This window comes from Barbus barbus, assembly GCF_936440315.1.
Source record: "Barbus barbus genome assembly, chromosome: 36".
Lineage (NCBI taxonomy): Eukaryota > Metazoa > Chordata > Actinopteri > Cypriniformes > Cyprinidae > Barbus > Barbus barbus.
In genome coordinates this window covers 22,224,420-22,250,822 of record NC_136714.1, presented here as the reverse complement: position 1 = coordinate 22,250,822, position 26,403 = coordinate 22,224,420, and the positions used below count along the sequence as shown (strand labels likewise).

The 26,403-nt window shown below is 36.4% G+C and overlaps 2 protein-coding genes across 8 annotated transcripts in view; both read left to right on the top strand.

The window, feature by feature from the left end:
- The first annotated feature begins 316 nt into the window (after window positions 1-316).
- Window positions 317-24,519, top strand: dcaf12 (DDB1 and CUL4 associated factor 12). The gene is made up of 10 exons (XM_079395708.1): window positions 317-753; window positions 7,952-8,242; window positions 16,330-16,608; window positions 16,802-16,862; window positions 19,427-19,620; window positions 19,717-19,782; window positions 19,888-20,050; window positions 20,154-20,332; window positions 22,935-23,129; window positions 23,346-24,519. The coding sequence occupies exons 1-9, from the start codon at window positions 697-699 to the stop codon at window positions 23,091-23,093; spliced, it is 1,449 nt and encodes a 482-aa protein (XP_079251834.1). The 5' UTR covers window positions 317-696; the 3' UTR covers window positions 23,094-23,129; window positions 23,346-24,519.
- Window positions 24,520-24,836: 317 nt separating this feature from the next.
- Window positions 24,837-26,403, top strand: part of LOC306856195 (ubiquitin-associated protein 2-like) — a 28,435-nt gene continuing 26,868 nt past the window's right edge. For 4 of the 7 annotated variants that reach the window (XM_079395284.1, XM_079395282.1, XM_079395281.1 and 1 more), the window contains exon 1: window positions 24,854-24,930. The gene's annotated coding sequence lies outside the window, so the exon portion shown is untranslated. Of the gene's footprint in view, window positions 24,931-26,403 lie in introns of all 7 variants that reach the window. The other 3 variants (XM_079395283.1, XM_079395286.1, XM_079395285.1) reach the window with 3 other exon arrangements.

Below are 26,403 nucleotides of genomic sequence, written 5' to 3'. Positions count from 1 at the left end.
TTAATGTATACATTGTCATTGACTTAATGTTGATTTGCTTATTTTTCAAATTAAACACGTTGAATTTAAGTTTTATGACCACGCTGTGTAATATTTATTTAAAATTCAGCCAATTATAATTACAGTCAGGAGAAATTGGGTATTATAAATGCCATAACGTATTTTATGGACTTTTAAAAGACACCAAATTTTAAGAATGAATACAGCAGCACAAATCGCGAGCCATAGAACGTGAGAAGGTCGTGGGCGCGCGCGCAAGCGACGCTCACGCGTACGTTTGACCTTGTTTTTGTTGATGTTTGACTGGATTGCGGCTGCGCGCGGCTCTGTACGTTGTCGGATGACGCGTTTTGTTAGGAGAACGACGGACAGAGAGAGAGAGAAAGAAGATAGCTGAAAAGTGAGCTCGGTGCAGGGGAGGGGCAGCAGTACCCTTGTAGCTCCTCCACACAGACGAAAACCAAACAAGCCTGCCCTAAAAACGACCCAAATCACATGGATCGGTGATCGGACACTGCAACGGAATCGGACGGTTATTCGATTCAGAATAGTCCGACTCGACTCGGTTGGATTCGATTAGTCGCGCCGCTCCACCAGCCCAGAGGCCGCCGAAACATCCCTATCGCCATTATATGATCCACTTCCCAGCGTCGCTGCTGCCCTCCATGTGGGTGAGGGACCTGTGCGTGTCGGGCTATGGCGAGAAAAACAGTTAGCAGGAAAAGGAAAGCAGAGGAGCCCAAGGAACAACAGGTAAACAACACATCTCTATAACTTACCTAACAAAAACCGCTTGCAGCCATATGTTAACTTACCTCTCGTGTTATATGAAACAACATCCACGAATCATAGAAAACAATCACATGCTCGAAATGTGACAGTTTACAAACAGGAAAAGATTGCAGTCTAATGTTAATGTTAGCACCAGTCTGCTGGCTAAAGGCTAATGGTGGGGTTGTTAGTTGTTGACATTGATCTGGCGTTGGTGAGCTGGTTTGTTTATTAATGTGTAATCATTTATCAGATGTCTTGAACATTAAGTTTGTGTTTTGTTTGAGTACGTCTTAATCCTGCACTAGATTACAGGATAATGATTCTCCAGCAAGAGCCAGACAGTATAAGCTGGTTAGTCGTCCAGTACGACTGAGATCTGCTACACTTCTCCATTATTTTTCATTGTTAAAATGAGAAAGGATTAAGATCAATGATTCTTGATACAAGACAAAACATGTTACACATTAGTTCTAAACAACATTCATAGATGATCACTGTAGTGTTCTTAACATATGTATCAATTTTAGTTTTCTCTCTGTGATATTACATTGTCATCCTAAAAACCATGTTTCCTCAGATTTATAGATTTTATATAAATTAATGTATTTCAAACAAAATAATACAGACATATAAATGTAACTTTTAAACAAACATCACTATGTCCTAACACAGGGAAGAGGTTCATTTTAGCTGCTTCTCACAGCTGTATCTGTACTTTTTGTCAAAACCGTCAGATATTTATGAAAGCAGGCAATATCAACACGTCATACAGGTGCAGGTGAATTTCTGTTATTGTGATGTTATTATAATTTTAAATCATTTTGCTTGTGTTTTTATGTAGGTTCTATTATTACCAGTAGGAAAACACAAAATGATTATACAAGTGTGATAAGCAAAATAGTTATTTTGTCAATACTGTATTATTTTTTTTCTCTTTCAGTGTGGTGACAATTCAGTAAATGGAGTTGAAGTCACCACATATTCTTAAATGATTGATTTATTGAAGTAAATGGTATTTATGTCAATATTTATAATGAATATCTGACACATTACTGTCGGTATTGACTTCATATTGAGTGATTGGACATTAAAAATGCACATACTATGGGAAAATTGAAGAAGCAGGATATTTCTTTGTCCCAGTAAGAATCAGTGAGCAATATCTTATTATGGGCTTGTAGGTGAAGTAGATGTGTTAAATAGGATACACAAGACAGGAGAGAGTTCTTATATGGGCGAAGGTGGTCTTCAGTGCAACACACTGCTTGAAAGATCACTTGCTTTCCTTATTTGGCTTCGTTGAAGGCTTATTTTGGATATCACGGGTCAGCTCTGGCCGTATCCCTGTGTGATAGCCAAATCTAAAAGAGCAAATCAATAAAAACAATGCACTGATATCATAGGCCTCAACAATGGATTTTTGTGATAATGATGAGGCCTGACGATGGGAATGGTTGTGCATGTCTAGACTTAAAATATGTGACCCTGGACCACAAAAGCAGTCTTAAGTCGCTGGGGTATATTTGTAGCAATAGCCAAAAATACATTGTATGGGTCAAAATGATAAATTTTTCTTTTATGCCAAAAATCATTAGGGCATTAAGTAAAGATCATGTTCCATGAAGATATTTAGTAAATTTCCTTCTGTTGATATATCAAAATTAAAATTTTGATTAGTAATATGCATTGCTAAGAACTTCATTTGAACAACTTTAAAGGCGATTTTCTCAATATTTCGATTTTTTGTTCTCTTCCAGATTTTCAAATAGTTGTATCTCAGCCAAATATTGTCCTATCCTCACAAACCATACAACAATGGAAAGCTTATTTATTCATGTATAAATCTCAATTTCGATAAGTTGATCCTTATGACTGGTTGTGGTTCAGGGTCACATATTTCATCTCACGGTTTATTTAAATTTCCCAGGTAACACTTAGAAATAAATAATTAATTACTAATTAATACATCAATTACAGATATATTCTAATAATAATTTATTATAGCCCTAAAAAAATTATATTTAGCTTGTTTGTTATTCTCAAACGCTGTGTTTGCAATCTTGTAAACATCATTTGCATTTATAAAGCCTAAAGCTATATATAAAGCCTATATAATTTAAAGAAAAGATTTCATGCATCAATACTTTCTCATGTCACAGCTTAATATACAGAGACCACTATTTGCAGGTTTATTCCCCTGAAATGTATGTTTCAGCATCCCACCCAGCACAACACGGCATCAACCAGTGGTGTGAGTTTGGAGGTGGGACTATAGACACTATATCTCCCATGAGATTTTTTTTTTGTAGGTTATTTTTTTTTACCATTTGAATATTATTGCTGATCCTTGCAGGATCCTTCTTACAACCCTTGAGCATTATTTTCTCTGTGTGAGAAGGTGGTCGTGTATTGACTAAGATCCTGACCTACTTGGCTGTTAGGATCTGGGTCAGTCAGATATGGCTGATGTCTACTGGCCTGGAGGGGGATTGGAAGCGCTTTGCTGGAGTAGAGATACATCAGTGTTTATGACTAGGAGTGTGTTACTCTCGCTCTGGACAGCTGATGTAATTTCAGCAAGAGTTCTTTATATGGGTGTTGGATGTTTTGATTATAAGCATGATGATGTCAGTGCTGTTTAGCGAGAATAAGCATTAAAATGAATGAGTCTCAGTCTCTCACACATTGTTGGGCCCACAGGAGCTGATATACTTCAAGCCATTGGTTTACTCGACCGTGCCATGTTTATATTTGATTTGTCGATGCTCGCTGGGAGCACAGAATCACTTTGTTTTGCCATATATTGTGTTTGATTGTATAGAAGGTTGTTAGCAGGGTGAGGTGATGAATTTGCATTGCCACCAGGTGTTTTTCTTCAAATGCAAGCTGTTTTTTAAAAGTGCCTACACAGTGCTGGATTGCAAGGAAGCCACCTAAAACCAGATGTCCTGTGAGATTGTGTTCATAATTTAGGGTTTCTGTTTGAAAATGTTGTATAATCAGTTTGAGAAAGAGGTGCAATTCACTAACAAAGAACGTTTTTGTGAAGTATAATTAGGGTTTAAGACGGTGAACAAACTCTTTCTCAAGTTTTATGGAAAGGATTAATTTAATGTTCACTTAAAGTTATTCTTTTAAACACATTAATATTTTTTTTAGAAAACTTCCACGCTAATATGATATATATTTTCATACTGTGCATTATAATGTTGTGATGCTTTAATTTATTTGTAGCATTTAAAGTTATATAAATTATTTTTTAGTATTTTATTGTTAAATTATTTAGACAAAGTATAAACTTTTACTTATTTGTTTGTAAAGCTAATATTGTTAAATTGTTGGATACAATCACTGAATAGTTAAGATTATTTTAAGACAATTTGATAATATTGTAGAGTTTTCCATGAATATAGCCTTTGATGCTGATATGGCCTAAATGATAGATAGATAGATACAATGGATATAAAAAGTCTCACCCCTGTTAAAATGCCAGGTTTCTGTGATGTAAAAAAATGAGACCAAGATAAATAATTTCAGAACTTTTTCCATATTTAATGTAAACTATAACCTGGACAGCTAAATTAAAAAGCAAACTGTAATCTTTTAGGAAAGATGGAGTAAAAATGAAAAACTAAAATAATGTGGTTGCATAAGTGTGCACACCCTTAAACTAATACTTTGAAGCACCTCTTGATTTTATTACAGTCTTTTTGGGTATGAGTCTATCTGCATGGCACGTCTTGACTTGGCAATATTTGCCCACTCTTCTTTGCAAAAATGCTCCAAATCTGTCAGATTGTGAAGGCATATCCTGTGCACAGCCCTCTTCAGATCACCCCACAGATTTTCAGTCGGATTCAGGTCTGGGCTCTGGCTGGGCCATTCCAAAACGTCAGTCGTCTTCTGGTGAAGCCATTCTTTTGTTGATTTGGATGTATGCTTTGGGTTGTTGTCGTGCTGAAAGATGAAGTTCCTCTTCATCTTCAGCTTTCTAGCAAGAAGCCTGAAGGTTTTGTGCCAATATTGACTGGTATTTGGAACTGTTCATAATTCCCTCCACCTTGACTAAGTCCCCAGTTCCAGCTGAAGAAAAACAGCCCCAAAGCATGATGCTGCCACCACCATGCTTCAATGTGGGTATGGTGTTCCTTTGGTCATGTGCAGTGTTGCTTTTTTTGCCAAACATACCTTTTAGAATTATGGCCAAAAAGTTCAACCTTGGTTTCATCAGACCATAACACATTTTCCCACATGCTTTTGGGAGAATTATAATGTATATTTGCAAAATTTAGTTGGGCTTGAATGTTTTTCTTGCCGCCCTATCCCATAGCCCAGACACATGAAGAAAATGGGAGATTGTTGTCACATGTACTACACAGCCAGTACTTGCCAGAAATTCCTGCAGCACCTTTAACGTTGCTGTAGGCCTCTTGGCAGCCTCCCTGACCAGTTTTCTTCTCATCTTTTCATACATTTTGGAGGGACGTCCAGTGCTTGGTAATATCACTGTTGCGCCATATTTTGTCCACTTGATGATGACTGTCTTCACTGTGTTCCATGGTATATTTAATGCCTTGGAAATTCTTTTGTACACTTCTCCAGACTGATACCTTTCAACAGTGAGATCACTCTGATGCTTTGGAAGCTGTCTGCGGACCATGGCTTTTGCTGTAAGATGCGACTAAGAAAATGTCAGGAAAAGCCTATTAGAACATCTAAACTTTTATTTGGGTTTAATCAGAGGCACTTTAAATGATGGCAGGTGTGTACTGACTCCTATTTAACATGAGTTTGAATTAGGGCTGCAACAACTAATCGATAAAATCGATTATTATCGATTATGAAAATCATCGACAACGATTCTCATTATCGATTAATCGGATCTGCCCACAGTGCACGTCCAACTTCAGCTGGTTAGTCAAATTACGGCACTGAATAATGCATTTCTATGGACAAAATGCATCTAAAAATAGTGGAGGAAACAGAATGAGATTCTGCCGGAGAAGCACGTGATCCAAGCTGCCCAAAACATGATAATTCTTTATTTTAAGCTTTAAGTTAATGCATAAGAGTAATGGCTTGCCCTGTCAGGCGCTTTGACAGATGCGTGTGCGTCCTCAGCGCAAAAACGTTCAGTTTACGGTCATATCCTTATCTATAAATGCCACAAATTCACGCGAGCATATCCATTTTTGCATAAAGGTCCGTCCTGACAGTCTGTGTTAAGTTTAAAATACCGAATGAGCGCCGGCGCGGCGGGCGCGCGCACGCGCGTCAGACGGACAGAACACAGTAGAGAGGGAGACAATTAATAGGCTTTTCAGCGCAAACATATCCATTGTGCTGAATTATCTGTTGTTGAAAGTTAATTTAAGGTTTAAAATAAATTAAAATATTTTATGAGAGTAGGAACTTTAAAGGGATAACAGCGTGTAATTGTCTGTCTGAATATAAACATGAGACGCTCCATAACGGCCTTTTACAGGATAAAGAAATGACGAGGTGACTGTGATCAAAGTAGTTCCTGCAGAACATTACTCTTACCTGTTGGTTAACACTGAGTTTGTGTTTTTATTCGTCTTTATTATTATCTTTATTATTTTCATTTTTAATAGAGGTTTAAACTATATTCAATTTTTACAATGCTTAACAAATTTATGTAAGTTTTTTAACAATGTGTTTATGTAAGGTTTGTGCCACTGCTGCTCTAAAGTAACAGTATTGGTGATAACCAAAATCATTTTTCGGCTTTCTGTACTGGTTAGTACTCCAAAATGTGTAAGCTCTTTAGTAACAGTAGTAGGCTATTTTTAATGCTATAATATCATTATTGCTGTTATCTATGAAAGAAAACCAGAGCACTTATTTTTTTTTATTTTTTTTATTTGAGTATTTTTTTTTCGCGATACCCAATTGCAGTCAAAAAGTACATAAACAATACCAGCAAGAATGCAAGCTGTTATGAGGACATTTTTTATTATTATGTCCAATAAATGACAATAACATTTTTAAATTTAAACAAATTTTTGACAAATTTCTAAAATATGTTTTCTCTTTATTATAAGTGGTCTAATAAATTAAGCCCTGTATGTTTTCAGAGCATTCAGTTGTCACGTTTGTTTGTAGAACATTGGGCAGAATGTGGAATAGTGTTTTTTTTTGGGCAATATTTTTTTAATTCGATTAATCGAAAGAATAATCGGCCAACTAATCAATCAAAATAATCGTTAGTTGCAGCCCTAGTTTGAATGTGATTGCTTAATTTTCAGAACACATCCTTAGTTATAAGAGGGTGTGCACACTTATGCAACCACATTATTTTAGTTTTTAATTTTTACTCCACCTTTCCTAAAATATTTCAGTTTGTTTTTAATTGAGTTGTACAGGTTAGAGTTTACATTAAAAGTGGAAAAAGTTCTGAAATTATTTATCTTGGTCTCATTTTTTTTACATCACAAAAACCTGGCATTTTGACAGGGGTGCGTAGACTTTTTATATCCACTGTAGATATATAATTATCAGGTACAGACAGTAAATTATATTCTGCATCAGAAACAGGTAGCATGTTTCGAAGCTTGGCAATGTTTCTAAGATGGAAGAATGCTGTTTTTGTAACATGGGAAATATGATTTTCAAAGGACAAGTTGCTGTCTAATATAACACCCAGATTTTTGACTTTAGAGAACGTAACAGTACATCTGTCTAGTTGCAAATTGTAATCCAAGAGATTCTGTGTACTGTTTTTTTGGTCCAATAAGTAATATCTCTGTCTTATCTGAATTTAATAGGAGGAAATTATTGGTCATCCAATCTTTTACATTTTTTACACAATCTATTAGCTTAGTTTACAAGTTTCATCTGGTCTTGTTGAGATATATAGTTGAGTATCATCAGCATAACAATGAAAACGAATCCCGTATTTTCTAATAATATTACCAAGGGGCAACATGTATATTGAAAATAGCAGAGGACTTAGGACAGATCCTTGTGGTACTCCATACTTTACTGGTGATAATTGAGATGACTCCCCATTTAAATGAAAAAAGTGGTAGCGATCGGACAGAATCTAAACCATTTTAAAGCCTGCCCTTGAATACCAGTATAGTTTTGTAATTGATCTATGAGTGTCATGGTCTATAGTATATGGTCGACTCACTACTTTTTGTCCCTCTGTCAGTTTGAATGGCGTCAGTCTGTGATTAAGCGTGCCCGCGTATCCAGCTCAGCGCGTCATGCCCAGCCCTGGTGGCAGAGCCAGTGGTCGGTGGTGTGCTCTGTGAGAGGAAGGGAGTTCCGCCCGCAGCAGCAGCATGAATGGAGCTTCCAGCGGAGTCTGCGTGGATTCGCTGCCGGACGCATCCCAGGAATCCTCAGAGAGAGAGAGTTCTCCCTCGGCTGCCTCAACAAGGTGTTCGCTTCTCAATGGCTCAACCACAGGCAGGTGGTGTGCGGGACCAAATGCAACACGGTGAGATGGTTTCTGATTAGTACTTTAGCATGAAATTTTATTAATGCAGTATTTATGATCTTCAAGATATTACTGGTCTTTGTGCCATTTAGTTCTTAAAAATATTTAAAAGTTTACTGTCGATGTTGATTGTAAATTGGGAAATAGATGAGAAATATTATTTTGAGATATTATTATTATTATATTTTTGCTCAGTTTTCTGCTTTGACCCCATACATGAACAGGATACATTTTCCTGAGACACTCATGATATTCTACATATGAGTTGGGTAAATACATTTTTAAAGATTGGGTTATGGTGCAAAACAAGTTTTCCAAGAGAAACAGTAAAGGGAAGAAGACCTACCAGCAGAGTTAATTATAGTTAACTAACCATTAAAAACATTTTCATTAAAAGACAAAAAATAAACCTATTGTATTTAACCATAAAAAATTGTTTCTTAAAATTAAATTTGAACTGAAATAAAATTAAATATGATAAAACTTAAACATTGTATTGCAATTTAAACTTAATTCAATAATGTCAGTGCTGTTCATTCAATTTACTCAATGTCAGTGCTGTTTAGTGGGAAAAAACTTCAAAATAAATGAGTCTGTTTCATGTTTATTTAGTGTAACTTAGGGGTGTGCGATATGATGATTTTTGATCGTGGATGATAAAAATCTCTCCACGATTGTCTTTTGAAGAAATATCGTAGTATCGTGCTACAATGCACATTCTATCAATTACAGTTCTGGTGCCTCCGTCTCTATATACTGTACAACACGACATACAGCGGTAGAGTTACTCTGACAGGACACTGCACTTATTCGCGATCGCAAAAGTGCATTATTTGCATATAAGCCTTGCTGGTTAAATGTTTCATTCGCGCACGTCCGCTTTTTCTGAGCGCATACACGAGAAGCGAGTGCACTAAATCCCTGTCAAACAGCACTTTATTACTGAACAAAGTTATCTTTTGCACTAATACTGTCAAAACACACAAGGTTTGCATATAGAAGAAGTTGGTTATGTCTAAAATGAAAGTAAACAGTTGAGAGAAAAATGTATATGTTGCCTGTATATTAGATACGTGCAGGTCTTAAAGGGACAGAACTAAACATGCTGTCGACTGTCATTTAAAGGGATAGTTCACCCTAAAATGTAATATCTGTCATTATTTACTCACTCACATGTTGTCCCAAACCTGTATTAATTTCTTTCTTGTGCTGAACACAAAATATATTTTGAAGAATGAGGGTAACCAAACAGTTGCTGGTCCACATTGAATTTGATGGTAGAAAAAAATCATATGGAAGTCACTGTGGATCAGCAATTGTTTGGTTTTCCACGTTCTTCAAAATAGCATGCATGTTCTGCAGAAGTAAGAAACTCACTCAGGATTAAAACAACTTGAGTAAATGATGGTATAAAAATAAAACACTATGACAGAATTGACAGACAGATGACAATTTTTATTTTTGGGCGAAATATTCCTTTAGCGTTAATAAAACTACAAAACACAGAGAAAAATCACACGCTACTCTTGACTGAAAAACTTTAATACAGTTGCTTTAGGAATCAGTCTATATAGTTTTTTATTTTTATATTTGTTCATTCAATTTCTTGAATGCTCCTGCTAAATACACACATTGTACCTGAAAAAAGCATTGTTTGTTTTATTTGTATATTATGTGTATTTGTAATGTGTATCTTTGTTCTTTATTTTTTAATAAGAAAGATAAAATAATGACAAAGATTTTTATCTTTGCCCACTTTGGCCTAAATATTTGCCATTCTTTTTTTAATAAAAAAAAAAAAATGTTGTTACCTTGAAAGGCTTTTTCTTTATAATAGGGAAATTAGTTTGGCTGTAATGCTCAGACAACTTGCAAAATAGTAAAATCAACATGACAAAGAATCGTGATTAAAATCGTGAATTTAAAAAAAAAATTGAGATATGAGATTTTTTTCCATATCGCCCACCCCTAGTGTAACTTGATGTACTTATCCCTTGTGCAACCTTTTGGACATTTTTGTCCATTTCAGTTTTGTTTTTTGATCATTTTGCCTGTGTTATTGGCAGCTGCACAGGTGTGTAGTTTTATTGGAATTTTACTATTTCACCCCCATTTCCTTTTAATAAATCTATTTTGCGCTAGGTACAAAAAATTGTTCCTCTTAGGACCTTTTGAACAAAAATGTCCCCATTGAAACCCATTAAAACTGCTATTTTTAATCACAGTGCAGTTTAACTGTAAAATGTTGCAATTTTTGTTAATAGGCTTTCATTCTGTTGTTCTGTTCGTTCTATAATAAAAAAATATATTATTTTTTTACCAGATGGTGCCATTTTTTCAGGTTTGGCCCTATAAAGCAAATACTCGCTTTATTCCTGTTTTCTGCTTCTGCATATTATAGAGCCAATTGGATAAATAATACAGCTATAATTGTGTGGGTGTGTTGGTATGGATGACGGAGTGAGGTTTTATATGCGTGTCATAAAAAAAATTGTGTGTTGTTGTAATATTTTAGAGAAAAACTCTACTGCAAATCACAAATCCAAGCTCTATGTGCACCAGCAGAGTTTTGCTGGCATGTAATGGGGAACATTTGGTACTGTGCCCAAACTAAATCTTACTGAAAGCTCATGTTTTGAGATATCAACCTCAAATTTGAAACACAACTTGTTTAGATTTATGGCTTTGATTTTCTAGCAGGTTTAGAGTTCAACATGCTTCATAAAATATATATTTTATATAAAATATTGTTCATAAAGCATTTTCATAAACTTAAAGGGGTCATCGGATGCAAAATTCACTTTTCAAGTTGTTTGAACATAAATGTGTGTTGGAAGTGTGTGTACACATCCATCCTATAATTATAAAAATCCACCCAGTGGTATTTTTTTAAATCCCTATTTTAAAATCTACTTTCTCAAATCAGGCTGTTCTGAGATTTCTGTCAGAATGACATAGTTCTGTACAGGCCCCTCCCATGATAGTTGATTGACAAGACCATCTTACCTTAGACCCGCCCTGAGTGAGCTGTAAACAGTCCAAACGCCATTGCGTCGACTCCAGTGCAGGGGAAGACAAGATGTCTCAGATTAAGCGATTGAGGTGCTTTGTTGTTGGATGTAATAATGAATATAGCAGTCATCATTTACTCCCGACATCCAAGGACACAGAGGATTAACCTTACTTTCGCTTTTAAGTGAACGCGCCGATCCCCGATCTGCCAAAATGCGTCTATGTTCGCACAAATAATTTGTGATCCAGCCTCACCTACAGAAGTGAGTATAAGGGTTTTTTTATGAATCTTTGCAAATCGCCTTTCCTAATAACGGGCTAATTAGCCAGTTTCGCGGCTGAAGTAAGCAGTACTGCTTGTCACCCCACGGAAGAGAAGGGGCGGGGCGAGCAGAGCTCATTAGCATTTAAAGCAACATGGATTTTAATATCAATATAATATCAACTTGTGAAAAATGGGCATCCGATGACCCCTTTAAAGGGATAGTTCACCCAAAAATGAAAATTTGATGTTTATCTGCTTACCCCCAGGGAATCCAAGATGTAGGTGACTTTGATTGTGTTCTACTGAAGAAACAAATATTTTTAACACAAACCGTTGCAGTCTGTCAGTCATATAATGCCAGTCAATGGGCACCAAATCTTTGAGAGTAAAAAAAAACATGCAGAGACAAATCCAAATTAAACCCTGCGACTCATGAGGATTCATTGATGTCCTAAGACACAAAACGATCGGTTTGTGCGAGAAACTGAACAGTATTTATATAATTTTTTACCTCTGATACACCACAATGTCCAACTGTCCTGAGCTCGTACACACAACAGCAGGCGTGTTGTCGTCGTCTTGCTTTACGGCGGATCGCAGACTTATAAGTGCATTACCGCCACCTATCTCTCAAATGGACCATTGACACTCTATCTGCAATCTCAATAGGCCCTTTTCACAATGACGTCAGCTAACTTCCGCTTTATCGCAAAGCAGTGTATCATTACTTCCGCTATACCTTTATACCGAAGACTTCTCTGGAGAATGTGGGAAAAACTTGAAATATGAAAGGCGTTGGTTAAGAGTTAAGACTAATAATGTTAATGTACTTACAGTCGGATTCTTTTGCGAACGTTTTTCTGCATCTGCCTTAGATGGGAGGCTTGCTTGCCCAACTGCTTGTATTCACAAAATATATACTTGAAATCTTTTCACTTGTTATTTCGGTTTGTGTAATTCCTTGGATAGTTTATTTGTGAGTACACTGTGTAAATTAAATTCCCCGTATAGTTCCACAATAAAAAGACAACCAGCGTGATTGTTTTTATTTACTATGGGAAAATGACATGGACACAAATCATATTTTTATATTAAATCTTTTTACTACATGGCAAATTTCACATCCATAAATGCAAGTGGTCTGAAAAGAAGCCCATTATCCAGTTCAAGAATAAAATGCTTAATGTTGAAACAATGCAAAAAGGACCGCCGCGTAGTGCTACAGAACTTGGACTTCTACTTCAAATCCTCCATTCACTTTAACTACATGTAACTTATACCCAGTTTTTTTCTCTGTGTATTATTATTGATTAATATGATCGATTGTATTTTATTTAGGTTACAGGATATATGCAATGTGATGTTAAAAAACAACTGACGTGCGTTTCATATTTATTTACACAAATATTCGCATTTATTTTTTTAAAAAGTAAAAAAAAAAAAAATTATGTAAACTTAATATATTTAATTTTTTTTTAATTAAATTGTTATAAAAATAAAAGGGAACATTATAGACCCCATTTATTGATATTTAAATAGTACATGCTTGTTATGTTGAACTATTCTTGTAAGTTGCATACAGGCGCTGTATTAAGCAGGACATAATTTACTGAATGAAGGCTTTCCATTACCAAATGTCTAAAACGTTTGTTTATTTGACAAATATATCTAAGCATCTAACTGCAATAAAGACAGTAAACATTGTGCCAGAGTGGCGGGAATCAGAAAGTATGACTTCAGTGCTGCGTTTCGAACTCCTCCATCGACTTCAAACAGCAAATCTCGCCGATTGGTATTCGGTAAATTCGTTTGAGATGTCGGTAGACAGCGGCAGTCGTCCTCTAACCATACTTTTGGCAGATGTACAAGCGTCTGGGCGAACTCTATGCTGGTAGGGATAGCGCTTTCCTATGCTGGCGGAAGTAAGATTACCCTGCTTCGCGTCAAAATGGAAGTTGTGTGACGTCATGTGAAAAGGGCCTATTAGGAGTGTCAATGGTCCATTTGAGAGATAGGTGGCGCTAAATGATGCTTTTCCATATAACGAAAAAGAAGTGGCAACTGTCAAGCTCCAAAATAACATACAAGTACTATAAAAGTTGTCTGAGCGTACGCTGTATGCTTCTAACACTTCTGAAGCCGTGTGAAATAGATCTATATTTGAAGAGTTTATTTGCAAAAACCTCCAATTTTTTTTTTATTTTTATTTTTTATAGAAATCACGTTTTTTATTGCGCATTCCAAGTAATATCAATCAAACTGCAGTTGGGTTGTTTTGATCAAGTAATATTGACTTAAATTAAAGTTAATTGAAAGTTTTATTCATTTATTTTTTTACATTAAAAGTTTGTTTTATAGCAAAAGCTTAAAAGATAACTCCACATTTCATGTTTTAGAGTTAAAAAAAACACTTGTTTAATCTTTGTAATCTCCTCTGATGACAATGAAGATGCCTGACAAAGGTTGTTGTTGTTGTGATCATAGACTGTATGGATGTGATTACACACAATACACAGAGCTTTTCCCTCACCATTTTTCTGTGTTGCTTTTGCAAGGTTCCACGAAAACGTTTATAATAATGCACGGCAATCAACTCTTTTTTTATTTTAAAGTGGCGTTTATCGGTTTTTGCAAGTTAACTCTTCATTTAGAATCTCTTAGTTGCAGTCAGAGGTGGGTAATAACGAGTTACATTTACTTCGTTACATTTACTTGAGTACATTTTTTGGGTAACTAATACTTTTAGAGTATATTTTAAAATGGGTACTTTTACTCTTACTCAAATATATTTTTAGAGAAAAAACGGTACTTTTACTTCGTTACTGTGGGCGACTCTCCTCTCGTTACTGTATCTTAATGCAATACAAGTTAAAAATGCTTTGGTTTATTCCAAACGCGCAGTCTACTTTTCTCTGGGCAATGAACGATGCCCATTTGCGAATGATTCATTCTTTTGAGTCGATTCTGTTTAAAGGCTTTATCAAACCAGTTGGCAAACCAGTGAATCGGTTCGCGAATCAGTTTGAATGATTCATTCAGTTCCCTGCCGCAGTCTCTGAAGCGGTTCTCACTCGGATAACAGAGAGTTTAAGAACATCAAGAGCGCTGAAGACGTGGCTTTGGATCTACAGTCAGTTGAAAGCAAATCTGCAAAGGCTTGTTTGCTAGAGCTATATGAAGATCTTTTATTAGATGAACACCGCGTGTGCTGTCTACTGTTCCACAGGTATAGGCCACGATACCACTATGACATTACCAGTTTGTTGTACATGTACCTTACATTAAATTATACAATGTATAATTTATACATTAAATAAGCTGTCACAGAGTATGAAATGAACACCCGCGGAACCCGCGTTAGCTCTGCGCAGCGGCGCGCGGCCTGTTCTAGACAATTAATATGCATATTTTTACAATATGTACGCTTGCAAAAATATAGGCTACATTTGTTTACATTTTGCAGAACAGAAGATCCATCAATATGCATTTGTTTCGTTATGTTCAGAGCAGTCATGTGAGGCGTTTTCAGAGGTTTCAGTGTCAGAGGTTATAGGATAATACATAATTAATTTACTTTAAAATATAATTTAATTCAGTGATGCAAATCAGAATGAATGAATGAATGATGCGTTTATATAGCGCCTTATTGTGTATTGCTGTACACCCAAAGCGCTTTACAATTATGTGGGGGGTCTCTCCTCAACCACCACCAGTGTGCAGCATCCACTTGGATGATGCGACGGCAGCCACAGTACAACGGCGCCAGTGCGCTCACCGCACACCAGCTACAGGTGGAGAGGAGAGAGAGTCATAGAGCCAATCAAGTGTATGGGGATTATTAGGAGGCCATGATAGACAAGGGCCAGTAGAGGGAATTTGGCCAGGACACCGGCGTTACACCCCTACTCTTTTACGAGAAGTGCCATGGGATTTCTAGTGACCACAGAGAGTCAGGACCTTGGTTTAACGTCTCATCCGAAAGACAGTGCTTTTTGACAGTATAGTGTCCCCGTCACTATACCGGGGCGTTAGGACCCACGCAGACCACAGGGTGAGTACCCCCTGCTGGCCTCACTAACACCTCTTCCAACAGCAACCTAGTTTTCACCGGTCTCCCATCCAGGTGCTGACCAGGCTCAACCCTGCTTAGCTTCAGTGGGCAACCGGTCTTGGGCTGCAGATTGATATGGCTGTGACATCAGAATCAGAAATCAGCTGAATTTCATCAGCTGTTACTCCAGTTTTCGGAGTCATATGATCCTTCAGAAATCATTATAATATATCGATTTATTATTTGTTGGAAACAGTTTTGCTGCTTAATATTTTTTGGAACCTGTGACATTTTGTTCAGTATTCTTTGACGAATAGAAAGCTAAAAAGAGCAGCACTGATAATAAATCAACATGATTTCTGAAGGATTATGTGACTCTGAAGACTGGGGTAAAGGCTGATGAAAATTCTGATTTGCATCACTGAAATAATTTACATTAAAATATATATATATATATTTTGAACGGCAGTGTGTGCGTGTGAGTGTATACACATACACATTACATAAATGTAATCTATATATCTAAATAAAAATAGACTATATTCAGTACCTATATGATCCAAAGTAACTAGTAACTAACTACTTGAGTAGTTTTTTTTATAGATATAAAAAGATACCTTTTTACTCTTACTCAAGTAACTATTCAGACTATTACTTTTACTTTTACTTGAGTACAGTTTTTAGGTACTCTACCCACCTCTGGTTGCAGTTCTCTTTTAAATGACTTCACTAATCTTATTTTTCTTTATGATTTCTTAGCTATTTGTGGCGGACGTCCTCTCGGGACAGATAACCAGGATACCCATGCTGAAAGACAGAGAGGGAAGGGCAGAGGTTTCCCAGGGTTTGAGTGGAGTGGGAGGCAATTTCCACTTCCACAGTCCAGGATCAGTTGGCGGTCTAGATGTCCAACAGGGATGTGGCATCCACGCCATTGAGCTGAACCCTTCTCGTACATTGTTGGCCACTGGAGGAGACAACCCCAACAGCCTGGCAGTGTACAGACTTCCCACTCTTGACCCTGTCTGCGTCGGGGATGTGAGTTTGGCCTTTGCTTGCTTTCTAGTTGTGCAAGTACTGTAAATGTCAAGCGGTTTAGTGGCTTCAGCCTTTGGCTTCATAGGGCTCAAGTGCCATTAGTGGCTAGTTTTGGCTAACACAATGAAAGCAATTCTGTTATGCACTGATAAAGTATTTCTCTAGACTCAAATTGGTTCTGTATTTCTAAAAGGATGGACACAATGACTGGATATTCTCCATTGCGTGGATCAGTGATACCATGGCAGTCTCAGGTAAGAAGCTTGCAGATCCAGTTTTGAGCAACACTTTACACTGTGTGCTAACACATTAAGTGCTAGTGTACATTTCTAGAAACCTGTCAAGAACTGCCAGTGTTATATTTCTCCTCAAGTGCAAAGAGAGAAAAGAAATAGAAAGTAAGTTTTGTATAAAGAAAATGGGGCCCTGTTCAGGAACATTTAAGATATTTGAGATTATTTTCATTACAGTTTAGCACATCCCTGTCCCCATTTCTCAATAAAGTAATGTGAAAGTGACTCATACTTTTTTATATAATGTTTTTTTTTTTTACACCTTTTATAGAAAATTCTAAATTTATTCACATTTAAATAAAAAAGAAAACAAATGTGTGGACGTGATTGTTTTCATTAGTGTAATACAGTAATGAGAATTACATTTTAAATTATAATAATGATTTTCTTTTCGTTGTCATGAATGTCAGTGCAAAAAATAAAATTATTTATATATATATATATATATATATATATATATATATATATATATATATATATATATATATATATATATATATATATATATATATATATATATATATATATATATATATATATACATACATACACACACACACACACACACACACACACACACAAACACAGTGGGGCAAATAAGTATTTGATACACTAGTGATTTTTCAAGTTTTCCCACTTACAAAGAATGGAGAGATCTGTAATTTTCATCATAGGTACACCTCAACTGAAAGAGACAGAATATAAAAACAAATCCAGAAAATACATTGTATGATTTTTAAATAATTAACTTCCATTTTATTGCATGAAATAAGTTTTTGATCACCTACCAACCAGCAAGAATTCTGGCTCTCACAGACCTGTTAGTTTGTCTTTAAGAAGCCCTCCTATCCTCCACTCATTACCTGTATTAATTGCACCCGTTTGAACTCGTTAACTGTATAAAAGACACCATTTCACACGTTCAATCAATCAGACTCCAACCTTTCCACTATGGGCAAGACCAAAGAGCTGTCTAAGGACACTAGGGACAAAATTGTAGACCTGCACAAGGCTGGGATGGGCTACAGGACAATAGGCAAACAGCTTGGTGAGAAGGCAACAACTGTTGGTGCAATTAGAAAATGGAAGAAATTCAAGATGACTGTCAATCTCCCTCGGACTGGGGCTCCATGCAAGATCAATGATCCGGAGTATCAATGATCCTGAGAAAGGTGAGGGATCAGCCTAGAACTACACGGGAGGACCTGGTCAATGACCTGAAGAGAGCTGGGACCACCATCTCAACGGTTACCATTAGTAACACACTACACCGTCATGGATTAAAATCCTGCAGCGTGCGCAAGGTCCCCCTGCTCAAGCCAGCACATGTCCAGGCCCGTCTTAAGTTTGCCAAAGACCATCGGGATGATCCAGAGGAGGCATGGGAGAAGGTCATGTGGTCAGATGAGACCAAAATAGAACTTTTTGGTATAAACTCCACTCGCCGTGTTTGGAGGAAGAAAGAAGGATGAGTACAATCCCAAGAACACCATCCCAACCGTGAAGCATGGGGGTGGAAACATCATGCTTTGGGGGTGCTTTTCTACAAAGGGGACAGGACGACTGCACCGTATTGAGGGGAGGATGGATGGGTCCATGTATCGTGAGATTTTGGGTAACAACCTCCTTCCCTCAGTAAGAGCATTGAAGATGGGTCGTGGCTGGGTCTTCCAGCATGACAATGACCCCAAACACACAGCAAGGGCAACTAAGGAGTGGCTCTGTAAGAAGCATTTCAAGGTCCCGGAGTGGCCTAGCCAGTCTCCAGACCTGAACCCAATAGAAAATCTATGGAGGGAGCTGAAACTCCGTGTTGCCCCAAAACTTGAAAGATCTGGAGAAGACCTGTATGGAGGAGTGGGCCAAAATCCCTGCTGCAGTGTGTGCAAACCTGGTCAAGAACTACAGGAAACGTCTGACCTCTGTAATTGTAAACAGAGGTTTCTGTGCCAAATATTAAGTTCTATTTTCTATTGTATCAAATACTTATTTCATGCAATAAAATGGAAATTATTCAAAAATCATACAATGTGATTTTATGAATTTTTAAAAAAAATATTCTGTCTCACAGTTGAGGTGTACCTACAATGAAAATTACAGATCTCTCCATTCTTTGTAAGTGGGAAAACTTGAAAAATCGGCAGTGTATCAAATATTTATTTGCCCCACTGTGTGTGTGTGTGTGTGTTATATATATATATATATATATATATATATATATATATATATATATATATATATATATATATATATATATAATACATACATACATACATACTGTGTATATATAAACAAAAAAATCTCATGTCCATTCATTTATTTTTAAGAATTTGTGTAATTAGCAGGATAATAGTCAGTCAGTCATTATTACAAAATAATCCTGTTAAATGCTATACTAGACCCTTCTATTTCCCTTGACTACACGTTTGGGGTTTATTTTGCGATTAATTATACATTATCTCTTCTGTGTTGTACACAATCAGATGTTGTTCATGGTGTACAGATTCTTTTATTCACTGGAGCAGGATCTCGTGACGGTTCCATGGGTCTGTGGGAGATATCAGAGGAGGTGCTGACTCAGGCCGAGAAGCGTCAGAATGTGGAAGGTGTTCCTTGTTACTCCCACATCTCTCACCGTGCTCTCAAGGACATCCCGAAAGAGTACACCCACCCCTACAACTGCAAAGTGCGTGCACTGGCCTTCAACAACAGCCATAAGGTTAGCCGTTGTCCTTGACTCATGTGACTGAAAAGTGATTGCTTTTTGCGTTATTCAAGCTCACCTTTCCCCACTTTTATCTCATTCATTCATTAGGAGTTGGGTGCTGTTTCTTTAGATGGATATTTCCATCTGTGGAAGGCAGAAGGCAACCTGTGCAAGGTACAATTACTAGTATCACCATTTTTTCTCTTATATTTTGTCAAGCTCAATATTTGTTTTTATTTAGAATTTTACAATTGCCTAATGGGTGTTTTTCTTATGCAGGAGCTTTCTACGAAACTCCCTTACTGTAAGGAGAATGTGTGTCTGGCATACGGTCTGGACTGGTCTGTTTATGCAGTCGGCTCCCAGGCACACGTTTCCTTCCTTGACCCCCGGCAGTCATCGCAGAACATCAAATCTGTGAGCTCCAGGGAGCGTGGCAGTGGTATGTTATTTTTTTTTTTTTTTTTTTCCTTTAAAGATAGTTAAAAAGTTATAATTTGCGAAGCAAACTGGTGCTCAGTTTTGTGTGTTTAATTCTCTCTTAGGTATTCGCTCTGTGAGTTTCTATGAACACATAGTGACGGTAGGCACTGGCCAAGGTTCCCTGCTCTTCTACGATATCAGGGCCCAGCGTTTTCTGGATGGTCCATCCAGCTCATCCGGCAGGTACCGGAATCGCACAGCAGAGGGCATCCTGAAACTCTCCACAGGGAGAGGATGGCTGGTAACTTAGTCCATTCTGACCCTTTTTTGACCCAGGTTCTCTGTCTTGCATGGAGGGGTGTACGATATATATTGTTTGCGATAATATCGTAATTGTTATTTTAACGATATGCGATTTGACATTATCAAATATATCGCAAAAATTTAACAAAACACGTGCACGCATACATTACATGATGAAGTCTAGTAGGTTAGACTCTTGTGCATGATTCAGTCTATTAAAATACATTTAGAATGATCACAAAATTCAAGATAGGGGGTCAGAAAATGTATATATTTATATCATATAATTAAACAATATCACATTAAGAGTGCTGTTTTTTTTTCCCCTCCAAAAATCAGCATGATTACAAATACGTGATATTGATTTTATACAACAGTTCAATAAACAAGATGTTAATATTAAAGGGGGGGTACAATGAAACTGTGTATGTTATGCCTCCTTTAACAGACTTATGTTTTAGACACCATATTGCCTGTTTTTGCTCTGTTTTGCCAACAAAAATAATATCAAGCACAGCCAAAGGACTGTTTTGCGTCTCTTGAGCAACATGACAATGTTTCGTTCCTGAATTAATCACCCGTTAAATGATTCGGTTCAATCGCAATGACTCGCTTGTTAACAGCGACTTGCTGCCACACTACTGGCGGTTAATTTCACATTTAGAGTATCTTCTCCTTTTTAAAATAATTTTAAATATTAAATATTCAAGGTTAAATGTCTAAAATATCAAAACATTATTTATGCATTTGTAACTGCAGGTTCAAGCATTCCATGTACCTCTGAGCTGCATTAAACAATGTGTAAATATATCTAAATTCCACTTCAGATGCGGCTTCTGTGTTTCCTCTGCATTGCAAAGATGAATTTTGTTGATACTAATTTCATTTGCCTGGTAACAGCCCAAATGTCTTATTATTCTAATTGTCTGATTGCACATCTGAAATGTCTTTTTAAAACTTTTGTTAATTGTATACCTTGTCTAATTTATTCTGAGATTGCCATGAAAATAGCCTTGATGCTGGCATGGAGTTCAAAAGTGAATCAATAAATAACTAATCGACTGATTAAATGTAAGAATTTGACTCAAACGATGATGCACACAATTAGAAAAAATGGCTTTATAAAGGTCAAAATTCCCATAAAAGGTAACAATCAATGGAAACTCAATGGAAAATATTAATTTCTATCACTGTCAATGTAAACTTATTGGAAAATAAGTTTACATTGATAAGTTTACATTGAACTTTAGGAGTTAGTCCACGGTAGTCCTTAAGATATCAGCACAAAAACACACTCCGCAAAATATCATCTAATTATCCTTATCGATAAAATCCAAGAAAAATCTTTTTTTCAATATCACACACACCTACTTGCATGCTGAAATTGTACATATTGATGAGACCTTGAGCTATACATGTAATTGATCTTATAAGCATTATAGCACTTTATAAATATTTACAAAGTATTTATTTTAATTATATTTTATTTGCACAGCCATTCAGAAGTCTCTTATGCCTAGGAAGGTTGCGTTTATATGCTCAAAAACACAGTAAAATTGTAAAATATAATTACAATTTAAAAGAGCTGTGTTCTATAGAAAAATTGTATTTGTGTGATGGAAAGCTGAAATTTCAGCAGGCATTACTGCAGTCTTCAGTGTCACATGATCCTTCAAAAATCATTCTAATGTGCTGATTTGGTGCTGAAGAAACATTTATTATTTTTAAAGTTAAAATCAATCGTGAAATCTTTTTAACAATCTTTTCTGTCACTTTTAATCAAACTAATGCATCATTGCTGAATAAAAGCATTAATTGGACAGTGGTTTATATTCATTATAATTCTGTTTTAAACTAAATCTGATTCTCAAACAAAAATTTGATTATGCTCATTTGATGTACATGTAGTACTGCTATTTTTCTTTTCATGTGTACACCCCAGCTACCTAGTTTTTGCCATGAAATATAATGAAGGCTTTTGCATTAATTAGTCTATATATAAGCTCTTTTTCAAAGTGCTTACTCTAGCAGTCGGTTGCCTGCAGCATCACTCTCTGCTTACCATATGGAAGTTCATTAAGCAGAAATGCTGTCTGCTGCATTAATCAGGAGTCCACACGGAAGTATAACTACTATTTGATTGGCTTAATTGACCCCCTTAGGTTGCTGCCCTTTTGTTACAACTTTAAAGAATTTAACTATGTAAGGGATATAGTGTGCAGTCAGCCTGTTAATCGCAAAATTAACAACTCCTCTGCACATTGGGGTTTTGATTTTCTTGTCTAGGGCTATTTTATGATAATGAACAGCTGACTGTACATTATCCTGCTTATTAGACATTATATATATTATACACTACTGTTCAAAAGTTTGAAGTCAGTAAGATTTTTTTTTTTTTTATGAAGTAATACTTCTATTCAGAGAAGATGCAAAAATGACAGACATTTGTAATGTTACAGTAGATTTCTATTTCAAATAAATGCACACTAGAAATTGTAATATCATAATTTTACTGTTTTTACTGCATTATACTATATTTTGATTGATGCTGAAATAAATGCAAAATCCAGTCAGGTTCTCTGTCTTCATGTCTCCCACAGAATCACGATGAAACATGGAGAAGCTACTTTTCGGACGTCCGCTCCTTCCCGAATGCCGTATACACACACTGCTACGACGACTCCGGCACCAAACTCTTTGTGGCTGGCGGCCCCCTGTGTTCTGGCCTACACGGAAACTACGCTGGCCTCTGGAGCTAGCCTCCATCATCCCTCCATTTCGCTCTCACGTACCATGTGCTTACAGGCCATCTTCCATTTTTCTCCTCACTCTTTTTCACTTCCGGTTTAGCTTCTATCTAAGATCGTCCTCTATTTCTCAAAGGACTCAGGAGCATAGATGTGATTCTCAACGTTTTTGTGCTTGGTCTTATGCCTTTCAACTTTCATTTGCCTGTTGTACTCCTGAATTTACGTTTTTTTTTGTGTGTGTGTGTGTGTGTGTTGAGAAAGAAAAAGAAAAGGCTTGACCAACACTGATACCTGATCTTCCGGAGGAGTCCATGAAGGATGAAGGTTTTTTTCATCTGTGCATCAGCTGCCTGAACCTTTGAGAACTGTGGAATAGTGTAAAATATATGAAAATATTTAACAGTCTCTCTGGGCATTTTTTTTTAATTTTTTATATATATATAAAAGACATGGCGTTTTGAGTTTGTTTTGCTGTGTGTTTTTCAAAGACCTGCCGATCAGCTCCTTTTCTTGGCTCTCAGTGGACTGATATGACATTGTAGATCCTGAAAAGGCTGAGAATCGGTATTCAAAGCTGAATCTTGGTGAAATGAATGGACAGCCTAACCTGTAACCTCACTGTGGATGCTGAGGTCAAGACTGCAGTTATATGAAGAGCACGGAGTGACCATGGACATGAGTCGGATAGCGGTCAATGAAGACTCACCCGCTGTTTTTCTTTTTCCCTTTATTTTTTCCAAAATAATGGCAGGGAGAGACAATTGTAAGGAATCACAGATACCGTTTGTGTTCTGTTTGAGGTATCTTGAAGAATGCCTCTTTTATTGCTGATTCTGTACTAACACGCATATGCTCGCATCAAGATTGCAATTTTCCCTGACATTTAGACGTCTTATTTATTTTGTATTGTTGCCGTCTCTAGCACTCATGACGTTCAGGTACAATCATATTTGTTAGGATTTTTGCTTATCTTCTTCTCTGCTTAAAGGCAGGGCAGTGTTGTGTGACATTGTTGCCTTTTCAGAGTCTTTCTGTGAAAGACCGTTGCAGATTGAATTTGTTTAGGCTTTTTCTTTTCTTTTGTCTTTTTACATGAGAATCTTCATGGAATTGTCACAAAATTGGTAGTAACAGGCATATATTAAGCAGAAATTGCCCATCACTTTTAAAATGTATTTTATATATAAATATATGTATACATATTTGGAAACTAATAGAGGGAGAATACAATTTATGTAAATGTCAGAGGATATATGTGTGTGAGTGAGCTAATCTGTCATTATTTTGGTGGTGCCCTTTTTTTATACTCACTTCCTGAATGTTTTTACAGATTACAAGTGTAAAGATATTGTACAATATCAAAACAAAAGAACAGCAACATGAGACATTCTTCAAAAAGAAAATGAATAAAAGTTTATTGATGTATTTTTCTTCCATTCTGGCTTTGCATCACAACTTTTTTTTATACTCAATACTTCTGCTGATATTTAAAGCTATTAATTTCAATTGATTATAAACACTGGCGTATCATATAGGGAGCAATAATACATGTACAATATCTCAATACAATAAATCATCATTTAATGTATGTTTAGAGGCGGCCAACTTTTCATTTAAAGTCCAGAATATTATACAGAAGTGAATGAGTAAATTATGACAATTTTAAGATTGCATACAATTTATTAGTTGCATTTTGTTTTATATTATGTTTTATATGACTTGATGTGTACGTGCGCGCGCGCTTGTGAATGTGCGGGAGCGCGCCTGTGGATCTGCATGGAGAGAAGCGGCGCGGTGACGGTCACGTGACGGAGTCTGCTGCTGGCTGAGTGAAGCGTGTTAGCAGGTAATAATAAAAAAAAACATCTCTCTTTCAGACTCTAACTGGGCTTTATTTATCAAGTGTTGCGTGATTAATATTTCCATTGCTTTGACGTTCATCTGTTTTAATCCGTCGAGGTTATGTTGTCTTCTGTATGGCTTTGTTTTGCCTCCTCAGTTTAGCTTATTCGGCTTTAGCTCTGCTTTGAGACCGTTTTCCTCAGACATCCCTTTTCAACAAACCCGCCTCACTATTAAACCATTTTTTCGTCCATTAAAAAGGTCATGTTGATATACATCTTGGTGTTTAAATGCTCTTGAGGATTTAAATGTTATGAACAAGGACGCCAGGCGGTCGTGAGTTAGCCAGCTAAGCTACAACAATTGCGGAGAGGAAATGACATTAGAGATCATGGACAAAGGAGAGCAGAGACTATGCGCTTATGCTCTTCACAAACTCTACTTTTACACATTTATGGGGTTTAAAAACACTATATGCAACTTGAATGTTTCCAAGCGTCTCTAATGAATCTATAAAGATAAACGAGGATGCTGACTCTGGTCCTGGGTCTAAATTCCCTTTGTTTGAGCTATCACATATTTTGTTATATTCATGAATGTAGTTTGTTTTTTAGGATGGAGAACATATTTATCGAAACTCAGAAGGCAAACAAAGTCATTTTAAATTCATTAAAGTGTTCTAATGTGATGGAGACATCACGCATGTTTTGATTATCAATGTCTTGACTTTTTTTGTTTTGTTTTTTGCAATAGTTTATAATTTTTCATTTTTATAATTTTATTAGTCTTTAAAAAAAATTTTCTATTTTAATGATAAACCAATTATTTGGCGATTTTGAGATTATTGACATTGATTATTAGCCGATGTTTATACTCACGTGAGAAGTGGTTGTTTGCTCTTTTATTAAGTCTCATAACTTTGCTATTTTATAATGCACATTGTCTGTTTTCAACATTTTGGTGTATTTTTGGTAAATGCTGTCAAAATGTAAGTTTTTGCATCTCATTTAATATAAATTGCTTCATAAACTCATTGTAATTATTTTTTTGGTGTATTTCTCAGTCCACATCTCTAAGTGTGCTTTAAACACACATTATCTGTAAATTCAAGGACACTATGGGTGGTCTGCTGACCAAGAGAAAAGGCTTTGTTTTTCCATTTTTCTCATGTTCCCACATGAGTCCATTGTCAGCTGGTTGAATCACTTTTGTGGGTTGTTTTGCTTCCTATCATCATTAAATCGTTTGTGACCAGAGGCGCTTGCTCAGCCAGACTCCCAGTAAGATCTTTATGATGTATATTGCAAGCTGGGAATTTTTGCCAGATATTATCTGATGATCTCCATATGTCAGAATCTAGTCGGGTGTTTGCTGTGTGTGTCGAAGGGTTAAACATGCACAATAAGATCTCTTCTAACAGCCAAGAAAAACCCACTGTATTAATCACAGATGTTATGCGTGTTGCCTTGTCTTCTGT